General features: G+C 39.1%; 3 protein-coding genes across 3 annotated transcripts; all 3 read left to right on the top strand.

The window, feature by feature from the left end:
- The first annotated feature begins 137 nt into the window (after positions 1–137).
- LOC104456098 (transcription factor MYB4) lies at positions 138–2071 on the top strand. Its single transcript, XM_010070824.3, has 3 exons — positions 138–539; positions 907–1036; positions 1478–2071. Exons 1-3 carry the CDS (start codon positions 407–409, stop codon positions 2040–2042), a joined length of 828 nt encoding a protein of 275 aa, XP_010069126.2. The 5' UTR covers positions 138–406; the 3' UTR covers positions 2043–2071.
- An 8767-nt stretch (positions 2072–10838) lies between these two features.
- LOC104416097 (glutathione transferase GST 23) lies at positions 10839–14003 on the top strand. The gene is made up of 3 exons (XM_018860143.2): positions 10839–10946; positions 12394–12784; positions 13492–14003. Exons 2-3 carry the CDS (start codon positions 12467–12469, stop codon positions 13852–13854), a joined length of 681 nt encoding a protein of 226 aa, XP_018715688.2. The 5' UTR covers positions 10839–10946; positions 12394–12466; the 3' UTR covers positions 13855–14003.
- Positions 14004–19441: 5438 nt separating this feature from the next.
- LOC104456097 (glutathione transferase GST 23) lies at positions 19442–21196 on the top strand. Its single transcript, XM_010070823.3, has 2 exons — positions 19442–19910; positions 20618–21196. The coding sequence occupies exons 1-2, from the start codon at positions 19593–19595 to the stop codon at positions 20978–20980; spliced, it is 681 nt and encodes a 226-aa protein (XP_010069125.2). The 5' UTR covers positions 19442–19592; the 3' UTR covers positions 20981–21196.
- The last annotated feature ends 3564 nt before the right edge of the window (positions 21197–24760 follow it).

Here is a 24760-nt window from a genome sequence, read left to right as displayed (position 1 = left end):
GATCTTTTGTCTGATATTCAACACCTTTTTGTGTACTTTATCGCCCCATTAAAAGATAACCCGTGAATCTGCCACTCCCATGTCCACACTCATTAGCATCTTACTCAGTCTTCGTCTAAAACCCTTAATCTTTAAAGAGAGAGAGAGAGAGAGAGAGAGAGAAAGGAAAGGCTTTTTCCTGGAAGATGCCTGCGCAGATTTGAACGAGCACGTTGTCTTGACTTTTCAAGGTTGGATGCAAGTATAAAACGGCAGTCTGGGCCGAGAAGAAAAACAACCAGCTCCCGAATCTTTGCTTGTCTATCATCGAGAAAGAGAGAGGAAGCGAGATATCTCTCAAAGAGCTAAAAGAAGAGAGAGAGAGAGATTTAGCAGTAAAAGCAAGCAGGAAGAAGAAGCAAAGAAGATGGTGAGAGCACCATGCTGTGAGAAGATGGGATTAAAGAGGGGTCCATGGACGCCTGACGAAGATCAAGTCTTGATCTCTTACATCCAGAGGAATGGTCATGGAAATTGGAGGGCTCTTCCCAAGCAAGCTGGTAAATTGACTTGATAATCCATAGTCCTTTGGAATATTATTTAAGACTTAAAGCTAGGCCATGATCTGCTGAATACCCCCAAAGAATTCATTATGAGAATCTTACTATAATCTGGGTTTTCTTCCTCTCTTTTCTCCTTTTCTTTTTTCCATCTTCTTTTCCCTTTTGGTCCTAAAATGGAGCATTTGCACAAATCATTGCAACTAAAGTTCAATACCGAATCGCTTGATCTGCTCTTTTGCATGTCTCATGCAAGCTAAGAAACATCACTACACAATACTAATTAATCTTTACATTAGTGCTATATATATATGCAACTTCGGTTTCATTTTGTTTCCTCGCTGATCTCCTTCTTCTTCCTTTATAGGACTCTTGAGATGTGGGAAGAGTTGCCGGCTTCGGTGGATAAATTATCTGCGGCCTGATATAAAGCGAGGAAATTTCAATAGCGAAGAAGAGGAAACAATCATTAAGTTGCATGAAATGCTTGGAAATAGGTACTTTTCACTTATCAATCTATAATCATCTCTGTTAATTTGGTGGACTCTATGTCGTTTCCTTTATGGTTTATATTTGCTTGTTAGCAAATACGAAATGAACGAAATGAGGAAAAATGAATTAGGAGCAGGGCTGTTTACCAGTCCGATCCCAATTGTGAGAGCGGAGCTCTATCAATCATAATTACGTGTTCTCTAAAAGTTTGAGTCCTTGGAGAACGATACGAGTTATTTTTTAATCTTAATTAACAAATGGCGTGCTGCCAAAAGATTCTCTGGTTTGGAGCGCTAAATGGTGACTGCACATGGAGTGTTCTGCTTAATAAGCCAAGACCTGCTTAAATTTCTGCTTTCACTTAGCATCTTCTCGGTTATTCATGTACAACATTACAAGATCCTTGTAGGTTTGCCTGATTTGTATATTTCACTGCGAAATTTCAGGTGGTCAGCTATTGCAGCAAGATTACCGGGGCGCACAGACAACGAAATAAAAAATGTGTGGCACACACATTTGAAGAAGAGGCTCAAACAAAATCAAGTCACGCCAGCGACGACAACGACCAACAACAAATCATTCAATTTGGATTCTTCCGAGCCAACGATACCGAGATTGTTAGAAAGTTCAGTCCATGCTCCAATGTCGCCTCAACCTTCCTCGAGCGAAATATCCTCGGTCACGGATGCTTCAACGTCCACAGGAATTGGAGAGGCGAACAACATCGAGATCAAGGGCGAGGACATGGAATACTCCATGGAGTCCTTCCCTTTAATCGACGAGAGTTTTTGGTCGGACAACCCAGGGTTTTTACCTGATGAATACTCGAGCGACTCGTCTGGATTTTCCTGCTTCAACGTAGATTCGCAAACTCAGTACTCGGTGGCTCCGATGGCTGATAATGTGCAAGGGTGGCCTAGTGATGGTGTAAGCCACGTCGACAATGGAATGGACTTCTGGTACGATCTTTTCATAAGAGCTGGGGGTGCAGAAGAATTGCCAGCCTTCTGAAGAGAGAAGGCAAAACAGAGAAGACAAAACAAAACAAAAAGGAAAAAAAATGGAAAGGACTGTTCTCTGGCAGCCAGAGAAAAATTTGGAATTTGTGGGGTATTGTATATTTTTCTCCTTTGACCGTTAAAAAGGGAAAGCTACAATTTTTTCCAATGTGGGGGCAATTAGATGTCGGACGAGCCGAAAGAGGAGGGAGGCCTTTTGGTGGCGTGGATTGAATTCTATTCAACACATTGGAGTTTCCGCTAGCTGACTTTTATGGTGAGAACGCAAAGATGTTGACCTAGGAATAGGCTTTGACAGAGAGTTGTAAGAGCATTTGTCGTTTTCTCGTTAGATGATAGATGTTAGCGTCTGACAATTTCATTCAGATTTGTTCTCCTTTCCAAACAAGATTTAGAATAACTAGGTTCGAATTGCATGTACCAGAAATTATTGGCGCTAAATTCTTTGGATCGTTATTCAAGTGTGACACTGACTCCTGAAACTAGCTGGTTGGATCCATGCTTTTGTAGTTTCTCTATCTTTTCGTTTGCGTACACGAATGTAAAGTTTTATCTATGAGCAGGAAATCCTAGATGATCAAGATGATCGAGCTTGTATATTCGTGGATTAGAAATAAGTATTGGCTTTTGGAAATACATTTTGAAAACATGTGAAATTTGTTTAGTTTGGCCTGTATATAAACGAAAATATTTACACAAGTTCGATGGGAACATAGCCTAGAACTTACCATTGAGAGGCATTGTTCCACCTACTAGGATGATGGGAAATATAGCCTTGTTTTTAATTAAATTTGTGAGTGGATAATGTCCATGTTTGCATTTTACGAATTGTAAGATTTAGTTGCAGGAAATGGACTATGACATGGCCTCTATGATATCGCAATTATTAACTTTTGTGTTATTTCAAACGGGACATATTTTTATCCATTCTAGATTGAAGGAATCCTCTATCAAATTTTTATCCATTCTAGATTGAAGGAATCCTCTATCAAACCTTTGATACGAGAGTTATAAACATGGATACTATGTATATGTAAATTTTACTAAAAATAAATGTGAGTGATATTTATGTTTATAAGTTATAAATAAGAAAATTAGTTTGAGAAAGTTTCTCCGGCCACTTGAGATGGCCCTTTCAAATGCATAAGTGGCATTGACCTAAAATCATACCACAAAATCCCAATACAAATACATTCATAGATTAGGGTATTTGTTTGGTGGAAAATTAGTACTTTGAAAATATTTTCTAAAAAATGATTTCTCATATCGTTTAAAAATAATAATTGAATGAAAAAATTTTCTTCGCCCATGAAAACAATTAGGCATAAATTGTTATAAAAAATTATTATTCGTTTACTAATTTTCCTAAACAATATAAGCAATCACTTTTCGGAAAATACTTTCTAAATCACTCATTTTCCATAAAATGAATATATAGTAAATCTAGGTTTATAATTTTCACATAGAATATCAAATATGAAGTTCTTGTTAGTATGAAAAAAATCTAAAATTTTTCTAACTAAATCAAATAACCAATCTCTTAAAATCTGATTACAAATTTGCACTCAACCTTACTCCATCTGCAAACGTCTCTATCATGACTTTGTTTCTTACTTACAATCTTCTTTGTAATTTTTTTTTTTTTTTTTTGTCGACTCACTTTACTCTCTCACTCTTAGACTTTTGACATGCTTCCTTAGAAGGCATGAGGGTCGAAACCCATACTTGAAGCTAAATCGTTCACATCCCAATCTCCCCGAGAATGTAAAAGATTCAAACCCCTTACCTCCCTCTTTTCATGTGATAAGGGTGGTGATTATAAAGAAATTAGTCTTTGTTCATTCTTCCGTAGATGATTTGACCATCAAATTAAAATTCATGAAGGCTCAGTAAGAAGACCCGCTCTTAAATTCCGGCAATAATAATATAAACTGTGGTGGAGCTGATCATTGCCAAAAAGAAAAAGTAAAAAATTTACCCCTTGAGCTTGGGCACGAGAAATTTGCCGAAGCCTGTGGAATCCAAGTATTATTATTTTTTTTCAACCGTTGGACCACGTGTATTGTAAGCCTGTGATCTAAAATCTGTCAACGCCGCATGCCGGTTTCGAGCCCGATAATATTGCTGTAATTTAGCACATGAAAGTATAAACTTGGCCGGAAGAACCGTGATAAATGTGGATCGGAGTAAGAACAAATGCTACCCGAGAATTGGAGGAAGGTTGAATACGAGTCATGATCGAATAACAAAAAGTTAGTCAAATAGATCTTAGTTTCCGCCTAGGTTTGAAACTGGGCGAAAGCCAAAAAGAAAAAACACTAAAAAATGTTGAAAAAAGAGACATTGATTTGAAGTTAGACGATCTGTACTTATGGGATGATACCAAGTCTTAGTCTCGAGGTATTCGCAATAACATCACAAGTTTGAATAACGCACGCAAAATCTAAATGGAAATCATGACGAAAATGCCCACCAATACCACATGTAATTTTATAATATTTTTCCCTTTCCATTAAGTCAAATGGCTCGTATTCATCATTGCACCATTGGTGTCATGTGGCCCAACCCAACAAAGGAAAAATCCATTCATCATGATGCATTTTCGTCCCTAAATGATTATTTCCATTAAGATTTTTTCGTGGGTTTTTCAAACTTGTAATCTTGTTGCAAATACATCAAGACTTCTTGTAACACTTACATCATCTAAGAAATATACAGACCGTCCAAGTTGAGATCAATGTCTCATTTTCAAAATTTGAGTCTTTCTTTCTGCCTTTTGCCCTAAATTTCAAACTCAGTTGTCGATTTATAGACATCGTATTTGAATAACTTTCCGTTATTCGTTGGATAACTCATATTTGCAAATTTCCCCCAATTCTTGGATAGTGTTTGTTCTTAGTCCAATCCATATTATACCTGTCATTAAATCCCAATTAAGTCTACGCTATTCGACTGTCGCGAGCTAAACCACAGCAATTTTGTCGCGAGCTACACAATGATCTGACGATTGAAAAAAAAAATGCATGGAATTGACGGCTGACAAGCCTTTGGCTAATTTCTTGTGCACAAGCTCATCGGAGGGTAAATCGGCCTCCATTTTCACTAGAATTGTGAATATACCTGCTAAATGAAAAAGACATCATCTCTATTTTGATGGGATAAGGAAGCCAGTTGTGATTTTTCGACCTTGAAATTCCACAAGTGACTAGCATGGAACTGTTACCATGTTATCGAGTTTTGGTATTTGCCAAGAGCCTCACCCTTTTTTGGATTTTTCTTCGGGATAAGTGCAGAAACATGACTCAACATTTTGATAATTGGTCAACTGAGAACTTTAGATTTTATTTTGATGAATTGAGGACTTATGGTTTGAAAAGGCACCAATCAAATCTAGAGCTCGCTACTAGGAGATTTATGACCTGTTTGGTAACATTTTTATTTCAAAGATCAATTTCTCATAAATAATCTTTTCTATTTCTTTTCTCAAAAACAATTTAAAAACGAGTATGGAAATTAAAAAAAAAATTATATTCTTGAGATAGAAAAAGAACAAGAATGCGTTTGGTATGGTCCACAAATTTTTTTGGTATGTAGAATTTCTTTTAATTTTTTAAGTTTTTTTTTTTTTTTTTCCTTCTTCTTCCTTGCTACCACTGACCAATAGCAGTGGCCAACAGTGGGCAATTGATGACAATGGCTGAGGGGCGACAAGTGGCAAGGAAGAGAAAAGAAAAAAAATGACTTATTTCAAAAAATTGTTCCTAGGATCAAAAAGCTATTTTTTTTTTTTAAATTTCTTAATTTCGTTTCAAATCTATTCTTCAGTCACTTTTATATTCCTGGAAATAGAAAAATTAATTAATATTATTAATTGAATTTCTATTTTTTTTCTATTATGGGGAGAAAAAGAACATAAAATAAAAGAAGAGAAACATTGGCATGTGCACCCTTAGGCCCTAAACATTTGACGTAGCTTTCACTTTGAGCATTTGGTCATTTTCCTCATGTTATTTTGTGTTGTTTGAATTCCACTGATAGCTAGCTCGAAACCTAATTGTGGCTTATAATAAAATCTTAAATTCTCAATTGACCAATTGTCAAAGTATTAAATCCTCTATTCACACTTATCTCAAATATAGTCTAATCTTATTTGGCAAGGAAGAATTACCAAAAAAATCTTAAACCTATTGCAATTGTGTTAATTCAATCATATACTCTTTTTTCTAGCCACTTGAGTCATAAACCTTTTGTAATTATGCTAATTTTATTCATCTGGTCAAGTTTGTCCAGTTGACATTGACATGGTACAGCCAGTGCTAATGTGACATGATCAACACTAACGTGGATAATTTTTCTAATATTTTTATTTTTTGAACTTTTACAATTTTCTTTATTTTCTTTATTTTTATTTTTTTTTCCCTCTTCCTTCTTCTTCTAGCTAGTTGCTTAACTAAGGCAACTGGCCAAAGGCAAGGGCTTAGTCTGGTAGCCTTGTCATCATTAGGCAAGGGCGTGCTCGCCCGACCACTAGCAAGGCAAGCCCATGCCTGTGACCTAGAGTCAACCTCGCCTACCCCTGGCAAGGCGAGCCCTCGCTAGATCTAGGGAGGGTCTCTCGCCAATCTGGCCTTCACTAGATCTAGCGATGACTTGCCTAGCTAGTGGCTGGGGGAGCTCACCCTCACTTAGAGACAATAAGGCAAGCCTCCTCAAAGGCCAACTAGGTCATCAAATCGAGGCCTCACCTCTACCGGTTGTCACCATCCAGCGATTAGATAGAGGAAGAAGGAAGAGGGGGAAAATAAAAATTAATTAAAATTACAAAAATATTATTTAAAATTATTCATGTCTACGTCGGCTTGCCAAATTTGACTAAATGACTAAATTAGCATAATTACAAAATGTTTACGATTCAATTGGCCAAAAAAATGTTTAAGATTGAATTAACACAATTGTAATAGATTTATGACTATTTGGAAAGGACTTATGGTACAAGAATCAGCACTTCACATTGACTCAAAACAAGGGATTTGAATTGCCTTATGAAAGTTTGCAATAGGGGACACATAGGTTAATAAACTCAAAAGGCTGCCTCCCAATAATGTACTAAAGACGTTATTTGACATATCAAATACCTCTATGTAAGACTCCTCTTTAATTACGCAATAGTAAGCTATCTTTTGACCAAAAAAAAATACCTCTTTCAAGAGACGATTTAAGATACCACATAATTTTTTTGTGAAGACGATGGAAGGATCCAATTGAGACTACAACATCAACTATGGAAAAAAAAATTTGCTATGCTGCTTATCTCACAATCATAAGCGCTTAAGATGAGCATCTTAGTAAAAAAAATTAGGGGCAGGAAATATGAATTACATTGTGGCTGCTTAGTTTCTTTTCTTCTTATAACCCATTGAGCTGCGTATTTTCTCTTACCTTAGCTGCGAGGCTCGGGCTAGGTCATCTCACAAATGGGCCGTTGCGGATAGGCCCAATCAGTATCTCCACTGCATATTTTCTCTTGGTCAACCAATTGCTTTCTTATAGATTATGAAACATAAAATCGGGCTGTGATCTCCCTTCCTATCGATTCCTTTTTCATTTTAAATTGCGCTAAGGCGAGTGTAGGCAATCGGTTCAACCCGGAAGGCGAAATATAAACCTTGAGATAGACATAAAATCGGGCTGTATGATCTCCCATCCTAGTGATGATGTCATTTTCAAACTTTCAGTTCAAAAATGGATAATAAATGTCTATGTTTAAACCCGTTTATGCCCCTTGAGGACATTGTCCTAATAATTTGGAATGAGAGAGTTATTCCTTTTTCTTTTTGGCAACTCGATGCAAAATAATGGAATTTTGTGTACTTTGTTGCAATTTCAATTCACTTGGAGTTGCAAAAGTTTAATTTGGTCGTGCATTGAAATTTAGGGTGATTAGTTTCCGATTAAGTCCGATCTCACTTAAGATAAACCAAGAGCACCAGTTCTCATTTTTGGGAACCAAGGATTAGACCCACTAGCCTTGGGACCAATGGTCCGATCAAGTCCAATGGAATCAATCACATAAAAGTGTTTGGTAATTTAAAACTCTATTATGTCCAATATCTACCAAACTTGGTTTTTTTTTTTGCTAGTGGATGACATGGAACCCAAACCAATTTGTGGAAAGAGTTGATCTTATTAAATTGAGCAAAATCACGAAGATCCTTGTAATCTCAGCAATCGAAAGAAGAAAAGATCGATGAGAGAATCGGCTTGAATTGAATAGGATATTAATTAGAGATTAAGTTGATCCTATCGAAAAGCATTAACTCCAGCAATGCTTCCACAGCAAGCAAAAGGGTTTGGCCAAAAACACCTCTTTATACCTAACCATGTGAAACAATACAAAGACCCTGCAGATAAATTCTAATTTACGTCTCATCATTAATGAGTATGGAAGGAGCTATGTAGCCATGTTCTCAGCTAAAGAATACAACGGCATCGCTCAATTATCAACGTACACAATCAGAGAGCCTATAGGGATGAAGCCTCCATCTAGCACAAGACAAAAACACTAATTTTCGTCCCTTTTTCTTTTTTATTTTTAAGCCTACAGAGATGGAAACCTCCATCTTTTATTGTTTGAAGGAATAAAAAAAAATGAAATATATATAATTTGTCCAATCAATCCAATTCCGTTTTGGAATCCAGAACAAGACCACACAAACATCGATTCTACTTTTAGAAACTGCGAATCAGATTGACACTCTCGCGAACTAGACCAAACCAGCCGATTCGGTTCGGTTTGGGCTGTTCCTAGTTTTATTAGTCCGTCTTACTCACCTCTAATTGGAATCACAATCCATGTTAAAATAACAAACAAAAATTTCAAAAGCCTTTATAGCCAATATAATATGAAAGGGGTCACAATGGATGGTAACGAGTACAATTGTTGTTGAATCTACAATTTCACTACTCATAAAAATTTCAGAAGTGTTAATTTAAGTAGCATCAACATACAACATGCAACACGATACGATACGACATGAAACGCGACACGTCATTTTTCAAAAATAAATAATTCTGATACGTTGGGACATGTTGTATATTAAATGAATATTTTTATTTTTAATTAATTTAATTCAAATGAATAATAATAATAAATAGTCTATAATGAATTTACGCTAATAATATTAATAAATCTATTCATAGGAAATTCAAAAGATATATTCATAATTAATGCGTATCCATGTTTAAGGACATGTTTCTAACTTTAACACAAATTATTGATAAAATTAATAACTAATAAGAAATTAGAATTAACTTATTTAAGTAAATCTATGACCTTCTACAATGATCAAAATTTATTTTAGCCTCACTTATTTATTTTCTGATAAAAAATAAATAAAAAATCAAAAATTAAAAATCACTCCCTCTTTTCCTAGAAGATGCCCACGTTTTTCTTTTATTCATTTTTCCTCTTTTATTCTCTTCTTTATTTCTTTGTCTCTCTCTTTTCATACTTTATATTTTTATTGTGCTAGATACTGAATCGCAAGTTCAAAGAAGAACGAAAAGGGGCCGCCGGAAAGGAATTTTTCAAAATAGTACAAATGTCATGAATTTCCCTCGTTTCTTCCCCCAAAAAAAAAAAAAAAAAAATTATTTCCCCCAGCCCCCTTTAGGCTCCCTTCCTGATTTCTGCTCCCTCCCCCCAAAAAATTATTTCCCTCGTTCCTTTTCCCCAACCCCTATCACGCCCCCTCCTCTTCAAAAAGAAATTGCTTTCCCCTCACCCCTATCAAGCTATCATTTCCTTTCTTGAAAATTATATGCTAAGCCCCATCAGAAATCCATTTTTTTCTACTCTTCTTGCTAAAATTAAAAGAGGAAGAAGCTCAAAAACTTAGCTACCGCCTTCTCCTCCTCCTCCTCGCACGACCCTCTTCCTCTCTCTCTTTCCTCTCTCTCTCTCGGTCGCCTAACTTGCCTCACAATCGCTCGCCTCTAGCCCTCCATCGCGAGGTCCCAATCACGGCCCTCTAGGTCGCCTCGATCTCTTCTCTTCCTCTAACCTTCCGTTGTAGTTGTGGCCTCACCGTCCATTGCAGCCTCACCTCACTACCTCGCCCTCGCCACCACCCTCCATCGTCTTCTTTAATGATTCTCTCTCCCTTCGCACTTGCAAACTCGTCCTAGAAACTCACCATACATTGGACATGCGTGTTGGAACGTATCAGGAAGAGTTGACCACGTGTCGGAAAATCCGACATGTGTTGACCAAGTGTCTGAGCGTATCCGAGTGTGTCGAACACGTCGACACATGTCGGACACAACATGGAAGCTCTTACAATGTATCTATGTTCATAGGTGTTAATAGCTCCATTTAATTTTGTGGAGAAGGAGAAGAAAATGTGAGTTCTTAAATATAAGTGAGATTTCCTAAAAAAGAATTGAATAGGAAACCACACTTTCCCCCTGTAAAATTAGGCGCATTGCACATGTTTACGATCAAATATAATAGAGGGATTGCTATACAAAAATGAAAGTTTGGGACTTTTGACACCTATTTTTTTTATAAAAAAAAAAAAAAAAAAACAAAACAAAACAAAACAAAAAAAAAAGAAAAAAAATCGCACTAAGGGGCCGGGTTGGGCCAAATCCGGCCTCGGCCCAACCCGCCCCTCTTTTTTTTTTTTTTCTCTCTCTCGGGGGCCCGGCCCAGCTGTTTTCCTCCCCCATGGCGTCCTTCGCGCGCGACCTGCAGAAAGGAAGGGGCAGCAGGAACGGTGGACAGGAGGAACCGAGGGGGAGATTGGGGGAAGGCAGAGAGAAATCGAGAGTGGAAAGCAAGAGAGAAGCTGCTTGGCCGCGCTCGAGATCCGGCTTCCCGACGTCCATATTTCCAGTAAGTCTTTTTCCTTTTTTCTTTCCTTTTGCTTCCAGAGTAGGGCCCATCACCCAAGCGCACTGGCGCGCTCCATGTTACCCTGTTCTTGAGCTCGCCGGACCGGGGGCTCGCAGTTCTTCCGTCCGCTCGAGTCCCGTCCCCGGCGGTGCTGCGCTTCATTGCCTCTGGACCTTACTCGTTTGTCTATGTTTATCTCAGTCGCGTTTTGAGGTCCCGTCGAGTTATCGTTTGCCTCCGGCCCGGTCGGCGTTGTTCGATGAAATGTCTCCGTGATACGCATGCAAGTCACGTTCGTCTCCCTGAAATCGTAGATCCCTTCGTTCATGTTCTGTTGGTTTTAATACGTTACTTTCGCCGTTCCTCGCTTCTTTCCTTCGTCGCGGTCGCTTGCGCGTACGTGGTGCGCTTTGCGTCCTCCGTTCCGGTGATGGACGGTGGCGGATCGCGACTCTCGCAGGGAGTGAGGGCGGACGGCGGTGCGAAGGAGGCGCTCGGGAGAGACGGAGGGGGCGGCGGCGGCGGCGGCAAATCTCGGTCGAAGGTGTTGGTGCGGTGAAGGGGTCTTCGGGAAGAAGGAGCGTCGTCGGGCGTGTAGAGAACGCACGAAGAAGAAGAAGATCAACAAGCAAAAGGAAAAGAAAAGAAAGGAAATAATTAAAAAAAGAGAGAAAGTGGCTTCGGGAAGAGGAGTCGCTGAAAGGGGAGTGCAGTTAATAGGACAAAACAGGGAAAGGACAAAATAAATAAATAAATAAAAGTTTAAAAAAATCGAAAAAATAATATAAATTAAAAACCTTTCCCAAAGTTCAACAACTTTCAGAAAACATTAAAAAATTCAAAAAAAAAATTCAGAAAACATTTAGGGTATTGCCTAAATGATGAATAGTACTATTTCCTAATGTGTAACATATTCTTTTTGTAAGTAAATTATTACAATATATGATATTATTAATTTTTTTATAAAAGAAAATCACATTTATTTATATCTTGGCATTGTAGATATTTTTACAATCTAGAGAAGGGGTGCCTTAGAGAGCAAGGCACATACTTTCATGGAAAATAAATATGAGATATGACACACAAAATTGAATTTGACTCTCATTACATTTGTTTTGGAATATATATGAAAGGTTAAGATCGATTTAGTATGTGATCTAATGACCACTAATTCCCAATTAGGTCCCTCAATTCATTGTCCTTCCTAACACGACTTGATTAGAAAGAAAGGTTATGTTTTGCTCTAATCTTATCTCCAATAAGTGAGTTTTAAATGTGAATACTACCGATGTTCAATTTTGATTAAGTTTACATGTGAGTAATGTTTTTCAATGGGGTAACGCTTTTCTTTAAATAAAAACTGAACTTCTAAAAAAGAAAGAAAAGAAAAGCCTTTGATCTCTCTCCTTCTCTCTCTCTCTCTCTCTCTCTCTCTCTCTCTATAAAGGTTCTTGCAAAGTCCCATCGCCACCAACGGCAAGCAGCTCACAGAAAAGCCAGTCATCTCCTTAGACGCTCGAATGGCGAACCCAGAGGAAGTAAAGCTCTTGGGGCTCTGGGTCAGCCCCTTCGTGTGGAGGGTGGAGTGGGCATTGAAGCTCAAGGGCATAGCCTACGACTACATCGAGGAAGACATCCTCAACAAGAGCGCTCTGCTTCTGCGGCTCAACCCTGCTCACCAGAAAGTCCCTGTCCTCGTCCATGGAGGCAGAGTGATCTGCGAGTCGTTCCTAATCCTCGAGTACATCGACGAGACCTGGAAGCAGAGCCCTCTGCTCCCTCAAGATCCTTATGACAGAGCCATGGCTCGATTCTGGGCTTCAGTTGCAGAAGGCCAGGTAAATTTTCTTTTTCTCCTTTCGGGTCCTCTTTTTCTTGATAGATCGTGGGAAGATTGTGTAGTTTGGCCGGGGAATGCTGGTAGACCTAATTGATAATGGAGCATTTCTCTTTCCTCTGTCCAGAATGGAATGAAGCCCAGTGTCGGATTCTGCACCTGTTCCTTTCTCGGTGCAGAGAATAGCTTTGCTTGTCCTTGTTTTCCTGATGATTTGACCTTCGGAATTGTATTTAAGATTCAACGGTTGTGTGTGGATCGTAATAGCGCGGCTTATCAATTACTCTGTTCCTGTGGATGATTTTACTGGGTCTTAGATTCTGCTTCATTGCGCAAATTGACACTTGAAGCCCCCATTGTCCAAGAGTGAGATTGCAAATGGATGCCATTGCCTTCCCTGGGAGTCTAATCTGAAATTGCATTTGGATTCAGTATGCTAAGCAATAGAAGAAGAGGCCAAAAGGATCTGCTATTTCTAAGGCAAATTAGTTCCCATTTCCAAACGTTCTCACCAGAGTATTTTAGGGAAAATCTCGAGGGCCTGGTCTGGCACTTCAACTGTGGTTCTCAAATGCACCCGATGCAAAATGTAGTTATGCTCATAGTTCAGACATAAATCAAAATTTTGCACCTTCTTAATTTTTACTTGAGCCCGATTGCATAAGTACCTCGACGATTTAAAACAATTCTTTGGTTTTGATCCTGCAGCTTTTAAAGAATGCTTGGATTGCTCTGATCTCTGAGGGAGAGGAAAAGGAAAGAGCCATAGAATTTGCCACTGAAGTTTTGGGACACTTTGAGGGAGTGATCGAAGGCAAGGCCTTCTTTGGTGGTGAGGGAATTGGGTACTTGGACCTTGCAATCGGTTGGATCTCTCACTCGCTGCCCGTTTATGACGAGGTCGGTTCAATGAAGATCCTTGACCCGGCAAAGTTCCCTGCCATGGTGGCATGGACCGGCAGGTTTGTTGAGCACCCTGCGATCAAGGAAAACTTGCCGCCAAGGGACAAGCTGGTGGTCTATTTCCGCAACAAGCGCAGCCAAATAATGGCTTCCAAAAGTCATGCCTAACCCAAGATGGCTATAAGCAAAGGTTCAGTACCGGATCATATAGAATGAAGCGATGCTGAGCGATAAGTAGATAATAGTAATGGGTTGGATGGAACCAAATATTTCTATATGTACTTGGCAATGGAATGAGCTGCATATTTTTCTTTTCATCTAATATGGTTTGTTGGCATCAGCACAATTTGAACGTGACGGGATGTCGAATTACTTTCGAGATCATTAGTTTATTTACATTTCTTGTCAATGTGTTAAATCTATCAAATATTAAATGATTGTATTAACAATTATTTAAGTCAATATTTCTTCCAATTACCAATTAGTTTTGGGATGCCAACTCTCGTGTGAGTTTCTTATTACCAATATTTATGTGCTTTTTAAAATTTATCAAGTTACCACTTTTATTTGTCTTACTTGCTGAAATTTTAAATTGACTAATTATTTTAGAAATTATCAACCTCAATGAGACTGATTACCAATTTTTCTCTAACTAAGTTATTAAAGAATTTCTTGTTACCAACTCCTATTAAATTAGTTGCCAATGTTTCTTTGTTTTGTTTAAAAGTATTAACTTCTTTTATCTCTTAAAAATATTCTCTTATCTATTATCAACTTTTTTCTACTTTGCACTAACATTTTATACTTACCAACTATCTATTCTATAAAATTATTAATGAATTACAAGCTTTCTTTGTAATTTACTAATTAATTTTGAGTAACTAACTTGCATTCACACAAACCAACATTTGTTTATTTTTACTTAAATTGTCTAGGCTACCTCAAGTTTTCTTGGAGGTAACTCAAATGAGAATTGACAATCCAAAATTAGATGATAACTATGAAAAAATTGATAAATCACTCTAATATACACTATCTTTAATATAAATTCCAAAAATTCAAAAACGTTGACACGTTACGTATATACAACTTTCATCAATAAGTTCTTTTTTTTTTTAAAGTAACATTTTATTCAATTTCACATAAATACAAGAGAGAACCATCGCAATCCAACTATAAACCAAGACAAATCCACAACTTCACGACAAAACAAGCTCCATATAACAAGATGAATTGTGAGATCAAAATTAATAGTCACCTGCTTAAAGAGCAGATTTGTGAGCTCTTCATGCCAAAATCAGTGGCCAATCACCGAATCTGTCTTCAATAATGTGCAAATATCGAGATTTCCAACTACAACTTTGCCCTTTGACGGTGCGTACCTAAGTTAGGCGTCCTCAATACCATCACTGTTAAAAAAAACAAGGTCGAATGAACACAACTTGTAAAAGCCAAATCTTCATGAAACTTCTCCAATCTCCTTTGAAATTGGACTTGTACGAGAGAAGTGAAACCCCAAAATCATGCACACAAAAAAATCCCCAAATTTGGACTAGCTTCGAATAAAAACCTCCCCAAGAGATAAGAGTTTCTAGATCTAGACTAGATCATATGAGAAAAACTCCAAAAAAAGGGAGGAAAGTGAGGGGAAAAAAAAACAGAAAACCAAAGCAGCCGCCCCCCACATTCCCTCCCCACCTTCCGAGAAAATATTGGATACGTCTAACGTTCCAACGTGGCAAATGGGAAGGCACTGAAAAAGTGACACGTGTCCTCACGTGGGACCCACAAGCTGAGTGGAAATTTTGAAAATTTTGCGTGCTGTAGCATTCTTTTGCACAGACCGATGTTTTCTCTCTCCCTTCCTCTCATGAATTCAAAATTTTTCTTCCCTCCTCTTCGCTCTCTCCCGTGGTCGCTCGCTTTCTGCTCCGGCACTCGCTTGGATGTCACTTCTTCGCTCTTTGCTTCGGCGCTCGCTTAGTGCTGGACCATGCATGTCCGGTTCCGCTCGTTCTCCTCTGCCAGTTCTTCCAACTCTTTCATCGCCTCGACAATCGAGTGCTCGGCTGCGAGCTCCTTCACCAGCTTCAAGACGCAACCCTCTCGAAGGACGACTTCAGGGTCGGGATTCGGTCGACACCGTTCTTCGCGTTGCTGACGCACCACGCCTGGATGAGCCGGAGGAGCGTGTGGTTCGGGGTGAGGCTGGAAGCCCTCGGCAACGGCTGGTTAGGCAAGTGGCGGCCGCGCCGTTGCTGGAGGACTTGGACGGCCACTTCTCGATGCTCTCGTGCTCGTAGGTTATGCCCGTCACAGTCGACACGGGGTCCCTCATGATCTGCCAAGATATCGGACAGAGGAAGTACCAAGGGATCTTGATGTCGCGGCCCTCCATGAATCGATTCAGCTAGAAGTCAAACATGGGGTCCTCCTTTATTCCTCTTCATGAAAGGAATAGGTAAATGAATTTGGTATTCTGCCTACTTCCTAGAAAACCAAAGGAAAATAATGAAAAAAAGAAGTGAAAATTGTAGCAAGTTGTCTAGAATTGTGAACTCTCTATCTGCATTTAACGTTGCCTCACAATTGATTTTAACGTGCAGGGTGGTGTGGCGCCGAAGCTGATCACTATGAACCCCTCACTGTTCATGCTGCTTTCCTTGTATCTCCAGGGAAAGCTGCTGTAGCACTTTGAAGCCACCCTTCATGCAATTTTGTGCCGTTAGAAATAGAAAATAGTGCGTTCTTTTCCTCCATAGTGTATGGCCAGCAATCTGGTTCTCCAAATTCTTCCTTGGATTTTGAGGATTCCTTTTCTAGTCAAAGCCATCCAATTTTATTTTTTTTGGTCAATTTCATCGAGAATAGTTGTATCTTGCAAGTTTTGTGCCTATAGTCAAGTAACCTGTAGTAATCTTGATGTTTTTACTGGCTGTTCTTATGGTTAAGTTCATAGTGGGGGCTAATAATATCTTGGCACAATTAAATTAAGTGAGAATAGTGCCTTTTTTATTTTATTTTTATCTTATGCTGGATTTAGTTCATCAATGATGAAGTTAAGTTTTGTCTACACCAGTCTACCATATAGTGTACCTGTGTTGAAGTCTTCTTTCCACAATCTCTTCATTTTAAGGAATATGAAATCCAAACGAGAATTTCTCTTGATTTTTTTGGCAAGAAAAGAATTGTCAATCAAAGCAAAATCGAATTTTTGTTTCTGCCTATGATAAGAAAATCGAACTTTTAATTGCAACTACTAATCAGAATTAGGAATTGGTAAAAAGGAGCCAAACATGCGAAACCAGAATGTTGAACTCTAAGAGAAAAGGCAAAGCCAATTGTAACATGCAAAACAAGGATGCGATTTTCCTGCAGTTTCAATCCCGACCCCAAAAAAAAAAAATCCCTAAAACAATCAAACAAGACTTGAAAGTTCCAGAAAAGAACGTAAAACACTCTCCAATCAAACCTGAACCCACAAGATTTGCCTAGTTAAACTTTTTGCAAGCCACAACTTGCAGTTCATGATATTTGAACATATCACCATATAATTAACTCCATCTTTAGAAAATATACAGAATAACTTCAACTTCAAGACATTCTCTCTCCCTCTTCAATCTAAGAGTCACCACATCGATTCATGGAGGGCCACGACGTCAAGATCCCTTGGTACTTCCTTTGTCCAATCCTTGCAGATCGTGAGGGCCCTCGTGACGACCGTGACGGGCATAACCTACGAGTGCGAGAGTATCGAGAAGTGGCTGTCCAAGTCCTCCAGCAACAGCGCGGCCGAAAATTGCCTAACCAGCCGCTGCCGAGGGCTTCCGGCCTCACCCCGAATCACACGCTCCTTCGGCTCATCCAGGCGTGGTGTGTCAGCAACGCGAAGAACAGCGTCGACTGGATCTCGACCCTGAAGTCGTCCTTTGAGAGGGTTGCGTCTTGAAGCTGGTGAAAGAGCTCGCAGCCGAGCACTCGATTGTCAAGGCAATGAAGGAGTTGGAAGAACTGGTGGAGGAGAACGAGCGGAACCGAACATGCATGGTCGGGCACTGAGCGAGCGCCGGAGCAAAGAGTGAAGAAGTGACACCCAAGTGAGTGTCGTGGCGAAAGCGGCGACCACGGGAGAGAGCGAAGATGAGGGAATGTGAAATTTTGAATTCATGAGAGGAAGAGCGAGAGAAAGCGTCGGTCTGTGCAGAAGAATGTTACAGCATGCAAAATTTTCAAAATTTCCGCTCAGCTTGTGGGTCCCATTTGAGGACACGTGTCGCTTTCCCAGTACCTTCCCATTCGCCACGTTGGAACGTTAGACTAGGGGTGATCGGTTCCCGGTTCGGTCCAGTTCCAAGGTGGAACCGGGAACCGGACCGGGAAAACTGGTTCCCAATTTTGGGAACCGTGGACCGGACCATCGGTTCCGGTCCGGTCCGGTTCGGTCCAATAGGATCAACACTTTCTTTTTTCACTAAATAACGACCATTCATTAAAGAACGACCATGCTTTGGACCGATCAATCTAATTCGGTTTCCGGGCGATTTAATAAAATTACTCACACATGTTTTCACGTGCAAAATATTCAAACTTCACTTGCGTGAAGATTAATCATAATTTATGTGTTTCACTCTTAATTTTAAGCATAAAAGCCATAAACAATTTGAGTAAAATTTGTGCTTGGCTTAGGTTTTATAGACAATCTCTCTTCTATATTTTGAATGTTTAGTCGATGTCGGACTCTTTGAGGCTTGAAGTGCCTTGTCATTTGCAAGTGAGGGGAGCAAGAGAGAGAGTGAGCATGAGGAACTCCTAGAGCCTTATCCCACATCGAGTGGAAGATAAAACTAACAAATAAGTTTTCTAAGAGCTTTGGTGGTCTCTTGACCACATAAGAGATTGTTACCTCAATTGCAATTCCGATTACAACAAGTTTCATATATAATATTCATATATTATATGTGTTTATATATTATATGTATATAAATCATATATAAAAAAATTTAGTCCGGTCCGGTCGGTCCGGTTGGTCCGGTTCCCACCTTGGAACCGGGAACCGGACCGCCGATCGTGGGAACCGCCCAAAACCGGCCGGTCCGGTCCGGTCCCGATTCGGGTGGTTTCCGTTGCACACCCTTACATTAGACGTACCCAATATTTTCTCAACCTCCGCCCTCGGGATGTCCTATGAGTTCATCACCACCTCCTTTGGTAGGCTTTGGATCACTGACAGCTGCCCTACCAAGTACCAACGAGCTTATCATCGCATTATTATTGATGGTCCATAAAGAGACACATGCTCAAATCCCTTTGCACTAAAATATACTGATTTGAGAGTTTTTTCTTCTTTTTTTTGTAACATGAAAAACTAGTTTGAGAGTAAACCTGACATTGCCGTATTAGTTTAGGATTTTTATGATATAAAAATTACTTTGGGATAAATGTCGCACATGCTACCAACTTTTTATTTGTTAGACGGAAAAGAGGGCAAAAAAAAAAAAAAACATATCCGATTGATTTTCGTTTCTCAGAAGATGTTGTCTGCTTGTTATTGGTGCAGTGAGTTGCTCTTGAGAGTAAGCGCTAACGAAAAAAAGAAAAAAAGAAAAAAAAGGTACGAGGGTTGATGGACCTGCTAAGTCCGGCCGCGCACAATGTACAATTTCAACATTTCTTTGGGCTCACGCAAATAAGGTTCAAACTCAATTGTCATTTGGTCTCCTCGGTTGAACCTTTTGCATTTCATCTTTTCCACTATGAATGCGGATGGGAGAAAATCTGGCATGAAAGAAAAGAAAAGCCTTTGACCTCTCTCTCTCTCTCTCTCTCTATAAAGCTTCTTGCAAAGTCCCATCGCCGCCAACGACAAGCAGCTCACAGAAAAACCGGTCATCTCCCGAGAAGCTCGAATGGCAAACCCAAAGGAAGTAGAGCTCCTAGGGCTCTGGGTCAGCCCCTTCGTGCGGAGGGTGGAGTGGGCATTAAAACTCAAGGGCATAGCCTACGACTACATCGAGGAAGACCTCCTCAACAAGAGCGCTCTGCTTCTGCGGCTCAACCCTGTTCACCAGAAAGTCCCTGTCCTCGTCCATGGAGGCAGAGTGGTCTGCGAGTCGTTCCTCATCCTCGAGTACATCGACGAGACGTGGAAGCAGAGCCCTCTGCTCCCTCAAGATCCTTACGACAGAGCCATGGCTCGATTCTGGGCTTCAGTTGCAGAAGGCCAGGTAAATTTTCTTTTTCTCCTTTCGGGTCCTCTTTTTCTTGGTAGATCGTGGGAAGATTGTGTAGTTTGGCCGGGGAGTGCTGGTAGACCTAATTGATAATGGAGCATTTCTCTTTCCCCTGTCCAGAATGGAATGAAGCCCACTGTCGGATACTGCACCTGTTCCTTTCTCGGTGCAGAGAATAGCTTTGCTTGTCCTTGTTTTCCTGATGATTTGACCTTTGGAATTGTATTTAAGATTCAACGGTTGTGTGTGGATCGTGATAGCGCGGCTTATCAGTTACTCTGTCCCTGTGGATGATTTTACTGTGTCTTAGATTCTGCTTCCTTGCGCAAATTGACACTTGAAGCCCCCATTGTCCAAGAGTGAGATTCCAAATGGATGCCATTGCCTTCTGTGGGAGTCTAATCTGAAATTGCATTTGGATTCAGTATGCTAAGCAAAAGAAGAAGAGGCCAAAAGGATCTGCTATTTCTAAGGCAAATTAGTTCCCATTTCCAAACGTTCTCACCAGAGTATTTTAGGGAAAATCTCGAGGGCCTGGTCTGGCACTTCGACTGAGGTTCTCAAAAGCACCCGATGCAAAATGTAGTTATGCTCATAGTTCAGACATAAATCAAAATTTTGCACCTTCTTAATTTTTACTTGAGCCCGATTGCATAAGTACTTCAACGATTTGAAACAATTCTTTGGTTTTGATCCTGCAGCTTTTAAGGAATGCTTGGATTGCTCTGTGCTCTGAGGGAGAGGAAAAGGAAAGAGCCATAGAATTTGCCACTGAAGCTTTGGGGCACATTGAGGGAGTGATCGAAGGCAAGGCCTTCTTTGGTGGTGAGGGAATTGGGTACTTGGACCTTGCAATCGGTTGGGTCTGTCACTGGCTGCCCGTTTGGGACGAGCTCGGTTCAATGAAGATCTGTGACCCGGCAAAGTTCCCGGCCATGGTGGCATGGACCAGCAGGTTTGTTGAGCACCCTGTGATCAAGGAAAACTTGCCGCCAAGGGACAAGATGGTGGTCTATTTCCGCAACATGCGCAGCCAAATAATGGCTTCCAAGGGTCATGCCTAACCCAAGATGGCTATAAGCAAAGGTTCAATACCGGATCATATAGAATAAAGCAATGCTAAGAGATAAGCAGATAATAGTAATGTGTTGGATGGAACCAAATATTTCTATATATACTTGGCAATGGAATGAGCTGCACATTTTTCTTTTCATCTAATATGGTTTGTTGGCATCAGAACAATTTGAACGTGATGGGATGTCAAATTACTTTCGAGATCATTAGTTTATTTACATTTCTTGTCAATGTGTTAAGTCTATCAAATATTAAACGATTTTATTAACAATTATTTAAGTCAATATCACTTTCTTCCAATTACCAATTAGTTTTGGGATGCCAACTCTCGTGTGAGTTTCTTATTACCAATATTTATGTGCTTTTTAAAATTTATCAAGTTACCACTTTTATTTGTCTTACTTGCTGAAATTTTAAATTGACTAATTATTTTAGAAATTTTTAACCTCAATGAGACTGATTACAAACTTTTCTCTAACTAAGTTATTAAAGAATTTCTTGTTACCAACTCCTATTAAATTAGTTGCCAATGTTTCTTTGTTTTGTTTAAAAGTATTAACTTCTTTTATCTCTTAAAAAATATTCTCTTATCTATTATCTACTTTTATCTACTTTGCACTAACATTTTACATTTACCAACTATCTATTCTATAAAATGATTAATGAATTGCAAACTTTCTTTGTAATTTACTAATTAATTTTGAGAAACTAACTTTCATTCGCACATACCAACATTTGTTTAGTTTTACTTAAATTGTCTAGGTTACCTCAAGTTTTCTTGGAGGTAACTCAAATGAGAATTGACAATTCAAAATTAGATGATAATTATGAAAAAAAAAATTGATAAATCACTCTAATATACACTATCTTTAATATAAATTCCAAAAATTCAAAAACATTGACACGTTACGTATATACAACTTTCATCTGTTGAAATTAATCGGCGTCGCAGCGGAAGCAGATCGTATATTTTGCAATTATGTCGGGAGCTATAGAAATCGATCAAAATAAAACGAGGAACAATAAAAGAAAAGGATACCAGAGATTAACGTGGTTCGGTCCGAATGTCGGAACCTGCGTCCACGCGGAGCCAGCAAATCAATCCACTATAAATCGGAGAATTACGAGGATTACAATCACATATGCACTCAAGTGTTTTCCAGCCCTACTTTATACCCGATACCCACGGTGTTTAACAAAACAAATCAATGGACTCAACTACCGCACAAAACCTCTCTGAGCTCAAGCCTCGCACTCTCTCTCTCTCTCGATCTCACGAGCTCTTTTCCTTTCGCTCTTTCTTTTCGCAGCTTACCGAGCTCCAGACGTCTTCCCCTTTTTATCGGTTGAAGGGAAGGAAACAAAATAATATTGTGCTCCAGAGTTGTCAGGCGCCGATCTTCAGAGCATGAGCCACCATGCAGTTAATGAGAGCATGTGAGCGGATGAACAATATGCACTGACACACGTAGAACTTCTGCCTTATTTCTTTCTTTAATAATAATAAAATAAGAGAAGCCCACAAACGTTGAACAAAAGAGAGGGTGAGAGTTCAGCGCCTACATGATAGGCTTCTGAGGCAGCACACCTTTTTCTACGGGCATGCATGCACATGGTCATGTGCATGCATTTAATAACGTAGGAATTTTGGACGATCACCCCTTCAGATTTCAAGCTGACAAATGAGAAGAATCCCATAGATTGAAGACTTTATTTCCAACGCCAAGCGCAGATCATGGGCGGGATCTCTTCGGCTCCTATCCTGCGCCATTTTTCATCAAATGCTCCGCGCACGTTCTTTCTTGTTTCAGCATGTAAATATTTTGTACGGATCGGGTATCGTACACGGACACAAACTCGAGACATAATTTTAACATCATTAATAAGTTCTTTTTCTTTTTTTCAAAAGCAACATTTTATTCAATTTCACATAAATACAAGAGAGAAACATCGCAATCCAATTGTAAACCAAGACAACTCCACAACAAAACAAGCTCCATATAACAAGATGAATTATGAGATCAAAATTAATAGTCACCTGCTTAAAGAGCAGATTTGTGAGTTCTTCACGCCAAAATCAGTGGCCAATCGCCGAATATGTCTTTAATAATGTGCAAATATCGAGATTTCCACCTACAACTTTGCCCTTTGACAGTGCGTACCTAAGTTATGCGTCCTCAATACCATCACTGTTCAAAGAAACATGGTCGAATGAACACAGCTTGTAAAAGCCAAACCTTCATGAAACTTCTCCAATCTCCTTTAAAATTGGACTTGTACATGAATGAAACCCGAGGGAAGTGAAACCCCAAAATCATGCACAAAAAAATCCCCAAATTTAGACTAGGTTCGGATAAAAATGTCCCCAAAACCTCCCCGAGAGATAAAAGTTTCTAGATCTAGACTTGATCATATGAGAAAAACTCCAAAAAAGGGAGGAAAGTTAGGGAAAAAAAAAACAGAAAACCAATTCCTCCCTCGGGATGTCCTACGATTTCATCACCATCTCCTCTGGCAAGCTTTGGATCACCGACAGTCGCCCTGCCAATGAGCTTATCATCGCATTATTGATGGTCCATAAAGAGACATACTCAAATCCCTTTGCACAAAACGTACTAGTTCGAGATTATTATTTTTTTTGTAACACGAAAAACTGGTTTGGAAGTGAATGTGGCATTGCTGTATTAGTTTATGATATTTTATGATACAAAAATTACTTTGGGATAAATGTCGCATATGCATACTAACTTGGAATTTTCTGTGACATGAAAATTAATGTGGAATAAATGTGGTAAGAATGCATCAATTTAGAATTATTGATGATATGAAAATTAATTTGGAATTAAATAGGGCACTATATTGCTAATTTGAAATCTTTTGTAATATGAAAATTTATCCATGGTAAAGGTGATAGTAGTGTACTAATTTGATATCTTTTATAATATTAACCATTTTCTTTATATAACCAATCGAGCTGGGTCTTTCTCTTGCCTAACTTAGCTGTAAGGCTTGGGCTAAGGTATTCTTACAAATCGGCCTTGGCCCTTTCGCTTTGGACCTTTGCGACTAGGCCCTCTTAGTATTTTCTACATATTTTCCTTGGCCAACGAATTGTTGCTTGAAGATTATAAAACATGATGTCGGGTTATGTGATCTTTCTTCCTATTGAGCCCTTTTTCACTTAAAATTGCGTTATTTTACAATTAGGTAATTGGCTCAACTCAGAATATAAAATTTGAATAGGGGTTTGCAACTCACTTCGGGAAGTTTGATCCCATAACAATGAAATTCTCGGACTTTGGGTTCAGCAGTTAATATGATATTTAATCGTGTTTACGCCCCTTGAGGACATGCGATCTACATTGAATTATACATTGTGTTCATTTTTAATACTCCATGATACCTTAAAGTATCACTAGTTAGAACTAATGAATATAACAAATTAATGTCTTGATAACATTAAAAACAATATCATTATTATATATTCGACATTGCAAATTCTAATAGATAATAAAAGAACAAAAATTTTAAAAGTGCTAATAGCCCTTATAACTTGATATGAAAGGTGTCACTATGGATTGCAATATTGTACAATTGATGTCGTGTTGGCAATTTCATCCCTCAAAATTTTCTAGAGCCGTTAATAGCTCTTATAGATTTTGTGGAGAAGAAGAAGAAAAAGTAAGTTCTTGAATACAAGATAGATTTCCCAAAAATGAAAAGGATACGGAAATGCACTTTTATTTCTTTAAAGTTACGTGCTTTGCACA

The sequence above is a fragment of the Eucalyptus grandis genome, chromosome 8 (genome assembly GCF_016545825.1).
Source record: "Eucalyptus grandis isolate ANBG69807.140 chromosome 8, ASM1654582v1, whole genome shotgun sequence".
Classification (NCBI taxonomy): domain Eukaryota; kingdom Viridiplantae; phylum Streptophyta; class Magnoliopsida; order Myrtales; family Myrtaceae; genus Eucalyptus; species Eucalyptus grandis.
This window is presented reverse-complemented; position numbering and strand designations above follow the sequence as displayed.